The sequence below is a fragment of the Acyrthosiphon pisum genome, chromosome A1 (assembly GCF_005508785.2).
Source record: "Acyrthosiphon pisum isolate AL4f chromosome A1, pea_aphid_22Mar2018_4r6ur, whole genome shotgun sequence".
In the NCBI taxonomy this organism is placed as follows: domain Eukaryota; kingdom Metazoa; phylum Arthropoda; class Insecta; order Hemiptera; family Aphididae; genus Acyrthosiphon; species Acyrthosiphon pisum.
In genome coordinates, this window is record NC_042494.1 from 129,671,522 (window position 1) to 129,680,021 (window position 8,500).

Sequence of the window (8,500 nt, forward strand, 5' to 3'; positions counted from 1 at the left end):
AAAAATATCATTTTTTTCTTCTTATTTTTATTATTTTAACACGAAATGGCACATTTTAATGTTCAAGGTTCTTAAATTTGGCAATATTAGGACTTACAATAATAAAATATTTGTCATTTTAGTTTAATATATAAAAATTATAAATTATATTACACAAGTAGATATAAAATTTAGGTCTATATTTTTGCATTGCCTTTGACGCACCAAGCACACACTCATGTTAAGCTTTTACATAATTATTATTAAATGAAGTCACTTTTATTTTCCTAATTTTCATCCAGTCTTTGTCTGACGAGCGGTGTTGGCACTAATATATAACCTATTTTATTAATTTTATTCTACTCTACCATATGATTGTATTTTAGTTAAATTGAGCTTTAATTAGCTAGTAAAAAATGTCTAAATGTAAATAAGGTGTTCGAGATGGTGGGGTGTCGAGGTATAAGGGAAAATTGGCAGTTTAAATCACAGCCCGATCACCACACCTATACTATTAAAATGTGCCGCTTCGGAATGGAACAATTTTTTTAAATAATTTATAAAATATATATTTATATATTATATAGAAATTTTTCAATTATTTAATTGCGTAAAAAAAAAAAGAAAATTAATGAAAATAATATTAAAAATGACCATGGCTTATATGGATGTAAATTAAGCTTTGAATAATATATATTATATACCTTTTATATATAATAAAATTTATGTTACATATATTTGTAAAAACTTTGTGTAAACTGTGAAGAAAAAAAATTATTATATTATTTAGCACCAAGGTCCAAGGATGTTGGAGGTAGGTGCTGTTTATTTCTTTAAATGGTTTTTGTAAAAAAACTTAACAAGGGATATGTCAGTATACATTATTAAAATCTTACACAGTCGTGAGGAAAACTGAAACAAACTTTTAACATTTGTTCACAGTAATTGTGTTAAAAATCTAACACCTACAAAAAAAAAAAAACTCAAAGAGAAAAATTTGTTGATAATAAATTATTAATCACTAACACTGGCAATATCATTTATATTAAATGTCATGTTTTCTGACGAGAACATTCTAGTCACGACTTCTCATAGAGATCGTCGGTCAATTTTTGAGAAAAAAAAACTAAACAAATAACATATTTTATCAACAAAATACACAATAACCAAATGGATAATAATAAAAATTCTTTAAAAAGAATAATAATTTAATAATAATAATTAAATAAAAAAAATGACTCGTTTTGTTATGTTCGTCAATTAAATCAATCAGCCTTCGATTGAATCCCTTTTTTTTCGTTCCACTAAATAGAGCGATATAAATGTCGTGTTTACTATAATCTAAGTTTAATACTAAATGTTTTGGATCTGTTTTTAGGAATCATTTAGGTACTAAATAAAAGGGATTTATTATGGTACTTTTTATGTTTGTCCTTGGTTTAAGAGATGATGCGAATAGCTTGACGCGCAGGTATCTTACATACAGGACAGTGAGATAGTCCGTTTGAATCGCAAGCGCTTGATGCGCAATCCAGGCAGAATAAGTTGTGACCACATGGAATAAGAGCAGCGTCAATATCTCTCATGTGACAAACTAAACAAGTCTTCTTAGCTGGCGGTGGAGATGTTGAACTTGCAGGAGATGGTCTGGACGATCCCATGAATCCCCAGAGACCAACATTCTCAAATGATGGTGATTCTCCGCCAATTCCTTCATCTGACCATATGTTTCCCAAGTCACCAAGTGCCGATACACCAGAACCGCATGAGCTTACTGAACCAGAGCTGCATCCTGAACTGCCGGATAATATAGCTGGACCCATGGAGTCTGTAAGATCGAAAAGACCGGCCAATGGGTTGGCTTTACAGAGGGCAGCTAGAGCAACACCATTCTCTTCATCAGTCATGCCATTGCCAGTGCGCAGAGCTATATGTGCTTCAATTTCACGTTTGGCAGTTTCCACGCTGTCTGGCAGGCCGGTAACATCGAATACGGGTTCCTTGTCACGTGAAGGAGTTACAATGTATGTGCCAGTTTGATGTTGAATGCGTTTAATGGTCGCACCTTTAGGACCAACAACAAGACCGACAACCCTGTATGGCACTCTAACCTGCACATTCGGGGAAAAAAACAATAACCATTAGTGTCTACTCTCTTTCACTGTCACACACAGATAACATGCAAATATTTAACATACCTGGATTGTAACGTGTCCGGGAACGCTAGGAGGTCCTGGCGGCGACAGAGTTCCAGCCATGTTCTTGCGAGAAGCTCTGATCTGCGAAAAATGCTCGGCCGCCGACAGTATCTCTTTCTTTGCCTTGGTCACGTCTTCCTTGCGTCCTGTCACTACAAATACGGGTTCTTCGCCACGCACCGGAGTCTTAATGTAAGTATTGGTCTTGGCGCGGAGAGCCTTAATTTTGCAACCTGAACAGGAAGAAAAAAACCTCAATTAAAATTCATCCTTGCATCTGCAAGTGCAACACATATTTCGTTAATTTTTTTCCACCCCCTTTACCCTACTTGTCCACACGAAAGTCGCGCGTCGTATCGATTCCGTACTCGTCCTCGTAGTTTCAAAATAAATTAATGAGGTGCAGTATTACGAGTTATGACCGACGGACGGGATGGCGGGCGGGCGGCGCGCGTGTGATCGTGTCAGAGACAGAAGAGGCGAGGGAGGGGCCGTTTAACAGTCTATCGGAAACCCGTGGTAAGCAGACGCCGCTCACCTTGATAGAGGCAGTTCAACCGGCGCGGCGCTTTGTCTCCAACCTCGCCAAACGACGGCTGGTGCACGCATTATTTAATAATAATAAAAAAAAAAACGTAATAATATATAATTATTTGAACCGCCGCCGCCGCCGACACCATATCGTCGCATTGTGTTTGTGTGTGTTACCCAACTACTACTAAACTAACTACTGCCGCCTCCGTTCACCCAACCACCCGCCGATCGCTTTATATGAAATTCGAGAAAAAGAACCCGATTTGTCGTGTTGTGTAATATGTACAAGATATAATATAATAAAAATGTGTAATATAATATTCTGTCGAGACTCAACCGATATTCATCGAGGCGTTTGTTTTACGACGGGGGACTGTGTTGAAGGGGATCCGATATTGCGCATAATTATCAAACACTGGTTTTCTTATTCGGTCACCGGAAATGAAAATATCGGACAAAAATCGTGTCAGTCCATTTTTCGAGTGTTAACCATCAGAGGTACCAGCAGTGGTGATCGATAGAAAAATATAAGCACGACGAAATCCACGTCGATGGTGAAAAAATAGGACTCGCTGCAGAGCGGTGGGGCGGAAAAGGAATTTATTTTTTCGGGTACCGAAAAGTTTGCCCTCTCGCCGACTTTCAAGGGCGGGTATATGAAATTATATATAGTGGGGATGAGGGTAGGCCGCACACATAGCACTCGAGCGGCGGCGGCGGTGGTGGTGCCGAGAAAGCGGAGGGTAGGTGTCTGCGCGTCGGGTTGAACGGCCTACACAAATCAATTCGCCGACGGCGAGGGGGTGGAAGCGGCGGCAAAAAAGGGGGGTGGCGTCCGGATCCCTGCGCGTCGCCGCCGCGCGAAAGGCACGCACACGTGAGCTTCGATTTCGCAGGCAAACGACCGCTGCCGCCGCCGCAGACGAGGGGCGCGACGGCGGCGGCAGTATCCAAGGCAACAACATCCGTTGTCATGGGGAAGTGTGTGTGCGCTGTGCAAAGAGGGGAACTCGGCGGCTGCGGAGTTTCCAGAGAAGTCTAATCTTCCTCTCGCTCGCCCGCCGTCTTCGCAGCGGACAGGGATGGAAGAGAGTGTTTCGGGATTATATTATACAACGACGGTGGCCGCCGGGCGGTGGAGTAAAAGCAAAACACTACGACCACGTCTTCATATAAACAAAATACGATATAAAATTATGAACAATAACCAACAGTGCAAAAAAAATCATCCTAGAGTCCTCAAGACAATAATATGTTGAGACATTTTCACAAAAAAGATCATTTTTACGATACCACGCGGCCGCAAATCCAGTCGTAAACGTCGGTAAAAATCGCACGTTTTTCCCACTCATTTGACATTTGGACGATTTTATTTAGTTTTTTAAGGTCAATACACACACACACACGGACACAGGTGTACATATCGGTGTTGTTTTTTTCGGCGCGTTTTGTTTTACCCTCGCCGCAAAGGGTTGACACACCCTAGCAGCATAATATTTACGGGGTAGATATACGTGGACTATAGTGCGAGGGGTAGTTGGGGGTGGGGTGGAGGTAGCACACGGTCGGCCCAGACTGCAATATCGATTTCGTCTTGTGCACACGCGGCGGCGGACACGGAACCGCTGCTAGTAGTGGGGTGCACGACCCCTTTACCACATTATACACGTGCCGTTTTTTTCTAACAATCTCAAAACGCACGATCGTTGAAAAATAATTCACCGAAGTGCCAACAATGTTCGCAAGACATTCGTCAAAATCGGCACAGCCACTGCGTCTATTATTACGGCAATAGGTATTAATGGTATTATAAATCTATCACCGAACGCGGAGAACGACGATTTTCTAAATAATAGTGGCGGTTCCCACCCACTTTTTATACGTTTTTGAGAAAAAAAAACCAGTATCTGGTATTCTGACGAAAAATAAAGATTCGTCGGATTGTGTTTCTTTTATTATTTATTATTAAATAAGGAATTCCTTTAAATGGGGAAAAAAATGTATTGTTGTAGAGAGGTACATGGTATATTCGGGTAGAAAATACGGGTCTTCTCTCTCGCCGGCGGTATACACGGCGAAGGTTATAATATACTATACGTAGAGCCGCCGCAGAGGTTCGCAGTTCAAACACACACACAGATCGGGTCGCACGGTTTGAACAGGTAGACGAAGAGAAGGAGGAACAGGTACACACACAAAAAAAAAAAAAAAGCATTGTGATCCCCAGCGAATGTGGTCCAACCCCACGGTGGGCAGCTGGCATTCTATATACCCGTCGGGGAAACGGTCTAATTTTTTTTTCATCTCGTTTCACGACCACCTGACTCCGAAGAATAAACGACGCGATGCGACCGACATTGCCCGACACGGGAAAATAATATTATAAAAATCGATTTATTGTCATCGTCGTCGGGAGGAGGATACACCGACACCACTACCACCAGTCCCTCCCTGCCCACGGCTCGGGCATAACCAACCAACACACACACAAGCACTTAACAATATAATATATTATTATACACACATAGATATAAAATAAATCGCCGTGCTCCGGCGAGAGACACGACCACGTGGTTTACACGACGACGACCGATGTACGTTAAATATTATTAGACGACAACCTTGGGACGACCGATGTGATATTGTTGTTGACCGTTTGGCGGGAACACATTGTCCGTGTTTTATTAGACTGTTGTTTTTTCACGCACGCACGCACCCACGCGTCGACACACAGACCATGTTATGATATAGGCGAGCTATATGTGCACACAACACTGTTGTGTGCAAGGCGAATGTTTTGGCCGAAGACCGTGGCCTTGGTAACCACCGGCGCATTGGGTCAATGGTCCTGAGGGGGCCCCCTAATTAGCGTCGGCGTTATCGTAGTCGTCGTCGACGACTGATTGATACGCGATCGAAGGGAGGGTGAGGGGATGTGTCTATAGTTGTCGGGGTTGAAAACTCGCAGCGGCGGCAGACGATAAATCACGAAAAATGGTTTTTATGATCGCGTTAAAACGAGACGGTTTATTTTATTTGTTTTCTTTCTTTCTTTCTCAGTTTCTCTCCACCGGTTTCAAGGTTGTGCGAGAGCCGAAGTCTAACCGTCGTCGCCGTCGTCCGAGGTTATAAACGAAATGAAAAAAAACTCGAACGCCATCTGACACACACACACACCCGCGCGCGCGCTCTCGCTCGCACACACGCAAGCAAACCCGGCACAACCGATACGATATTGTTTGTGTCGTAATTGTGAGCGAGAGTGTGTGTGTAGACCACGAGGTCTTTACCCGGCAGCAGAACAGGAGGCGCCCCGACCGTTTCCTGCCAGCTGTCTCGCCGTGTGGAACGCGAACACACACACACACACTCACACAGACACACATAACTGACGACGAGAGGTGCTGCACCGCCGCCACCAGACGCTTTTGTTTAATGAAACTTGACGACCGGTTTCAACTCGTCGTCGTAGTTATTATTGTTATTACGTGCGTGGCGAGGTATACCGCGGTACAGGATACCACCGCGGAGTGTGCGAGTGTCGTGTGTATAGGGGCTGCCGCCGGTGGATCGGATTGCTCGCGCCGCCCACACGGAATTTGCGCGCGCAAATCTCATAGATGGTATTGAAAATCGGAAAAGACGGAAACCAATGACCGTACACGATGTAATAATGTGATTACGAAAAGAATAAAATATAATAATTCAAAGCAGTCAACAAACGGATAAATCGACGATTTAACACACCACGGATCTATCGTTGTTATTTCGTCGTCGTCGGAGAGTAATCTCCCGCCGTTATCTGGAATACCAAATAACCGATGCATATTATTGTTGAGCCAACAGGTAGTCGGGCTAAAAATGAAACTGAAATACCCGGCGACGTAAATCTAATGTACACGAATGTGTATGATAAGCCCCGATCGCCGAAATCCCCACCGGTTCCGAAAATAAACCCACGTGTGTGCGTGCGCGTATGCATGAATTGTTTAATAATATATTAAAAATAAATAATAATAGGTATATTACCTATGTGTTATAATACAATTATAAATGCTTACATACAGAAGTGTGCAAGACAATACAACCAGAAACAATAGTAATAATAAAAGAGTCTTATAAATAGGTATGATATGGTATGGTATAATAATAATAATGTTATATTACCTTGTCTACCAACGATCTCGGCCACGTGTTCGGAACTGGGCACCGGTACGCATTCGGTCATGTTCTGGCTCTTCTTGTTCCTCGGTTCTTCCGGGAATCCGTGGGGAATGTAATTAGGTGCCATCGAGGATTGGTCCATGTTCTGGCCGCCGGACAGAGTGTTGTTGTCCACTTTCTGTTGTCGCTGTTCGCCGTTCATGTACAACATGCTGAGTTCCAGGGCCACTTGCAGGGCGCGAGTGTCTTCGATGACCTTGTTGTTGTGTTGGTTGGTCGAGAATTCCAATTCAGAAAATAACGTTGCCGGCATCTTTGTTGCTGCGACGGATTTCGACGAAACGACGGTTTTTGAGAAAAAAAGTGTGGTTTTTAGAAAAATAAATTTCTACGTTAACTTGATAAAAGCGTTTTTTTTCCTTTGATAATCCGGTCGGCGAAAATCGGTAGGTATATTATTAATAATGTAATTTACGTTAAATTCGTATACTCGTGGCGTGACCCGCGCGAATTACATGTGCGTTGCGGCGGAAAAGATAATTTTTCAAAAATCAAAAAAAAATACAAATATTCGCTCGTATAGTCGTATACTGTAATATAGTCATACAAATAAAAAAGGAATTTACGTTCGAATTTTTATAGTCGGGCGGCAGTGGCAGCCGGAGTACACGCTCGCCGGTCTGTGGTCCGTTGTCCTGTCTGTGTGGTTCGCAAATGTGTGGAGTCGACGAGACGCGAGATTTTACCGTACGTGTAAAAAATATTTATTTATATATTTTAATAATATAGTTAAAAGTAGTGATTTTCGGCGCGCGTGTTTATGTGTACGGTGAGTGTACGACGACGGCGTCGACTACGAGTGCGCGTGGTGAGCGTGCGTGTGAACTCGATGAACTGACTGTACGAACGATTTTCTAACGACTGCCGTTTGAGACGGGGTGGCTGTGCGCGTTTGCTTGCCGGGTTCGCGCGCGCCGCCGGCCGCTTTTTTTTCCCGTGGTGCGGTGCGCGCGCGCGCTCGTGGTGGGGTGGCTACGCGTCGGCCGCGGGGTAGGGATGTCATGCGGCGGCGGCCGGCCGGCGTCTTTGCTCTCCTCGCCGCCCCGCCGGTAACCGACCGCGCACCGACCCTCCTCACCATCCCTCCCGAGCAACCTCCGCCTGGTTGGAACGCCACCTCCCCACCCGCCGCCGACCGAAGGTTCTCTGTCGAGGAACGCGAGACCGGGGGACCCTCCTCGACACCCGTCTTTCTCACGCACCGGTACAGCCGCCGAAAGACCGGCCGGTCGACCACGTGATTTTTTTCCCCCTCGAAACGAAGAAAATAAATCGGAACGTTAAATAACGCGTTGTTATTATTAATATTAATATCGTTATTATTGTGAATACCTGTGATTATTAATAATTTAATAATTTCGTTGAATTGAAGCGATTTCTGACAAAATCATGGGTTTTCTGCCGCGTGAGGGAGGTGGTGATACCTACGACGAAATTGTTAACGAAAAGAACAAAAATCAATACCACCGCCACCGTGTTTATTCTTATCGCCCCTCTCGCCCCGCCACAGGTATATTTGGCACATGGTATTGTAATTTGCCGGTGCAAATAATTCGAAATATTAA

General features: G+C 43.6%; 1 protein-coding gene across 1 annotated transcript; it reads right to left on the minus strand.

Moving 5' to 3' along the window:
• Positions 1–771: 771 nt before the first annotated feature.
• Positions 772–7,812, minus strand: LOC100164230 (RNA-binding protein MEX3D). Its single transcript, XM_001943683.5, has 3 exons — positions 6,879–7,812; positions 2,178–2,410; positions 772–2,090 (listed from the first exon to the last, which is right to left on the minus strand). Exons 1-3 carry the CDS (start codon positions 7,186–7,188, stop codon positions 1,419–1,421), a joined length of 1,215 nt encoding a protein of 404 aa, XP_001943718.2. The 5' UTR covers positions 7,189–7,812; the 3' UTR covers positions 772–1,418.
• Between the last annotated feature and the right edge of the window lie 688 nt (positions 7,813–8,500).

Coding starts and splice junctions, on each gene's coding strand:
- LOC100164230 (XM_001943683.5), bottom strand. CDS start 7,188: ATGCCGGCAACGTTATTTTCTGAATTGGAATTCTCGACCAACCAACAC. Junction 2,411..6,878: donor CGAGATCGTTGGTAGACAAG/GTAATATAACAT, acceptor CTTCCTGTTCAG/GTTGCAAAATTAAGGCTCTC. Junction 2,091..2,177: donor CCGGACACGTTACAATCCAG/GTATGTTAAATA, acceptor CCGAATGTGCAG/GTTAGAGTGCCATACAGGGT.